The following is a 240-nucleotide window of genomic DNA, read 5'->3' on the forward strand; positions in this document are numbered from 1 at the left end:
ACATGGATAGTCCTCCCAATAGCAATGGGTTAAATAACACTAAATCTAATAACTACTGAAAAAGGAGCTTTATACATACAGAACTTTTCGATGCATGTCGTATTTGTTCATACTGTTCACCAACACCTAGTGGAGCTTTTACCCATGTAAAGTTGTCTAAATTCAGATCCTGTATTCCATAGCGTTGCACTGAAAGGCAAGAATCAATGTCAGGATTATGGTATATTTTGCAAGTTTGTT

General features: G+C 35.8%; 1 protein-coding gene across 1 annotated transcript in view; it reads right to left on the bottom strand.

Moving 5' to 3' along the window:
* Positions 1–240, bottom strand: part of LOC119587934 — a 36665-nt gene that overhangs the window by 28744 nt on the left and 7681 nt on the right. The window contains 1 exon segment of the mRNA XM_037936644.1: positions 80–218. Within this exon segment, the coding sequence (XP_037792572.1) occupies positions 80–218 (139 nt within the window).

Source organism: Penaeus monodon, chromosome 23 (genome assembly GCF_015228065.2).
Source record: "Penaeus monodon isolate SGIC_2016 chromosome 23, NSTDA_Pmon_1, whole genome shotgun sequence".
Taxonomy (NCBI): domain Eukaryota; kingdom Metazoa; phylum Arthropoda; class Malacostraca; order Decapoda; family Penaeidae; genus Penaeus; species Penaeus monodon.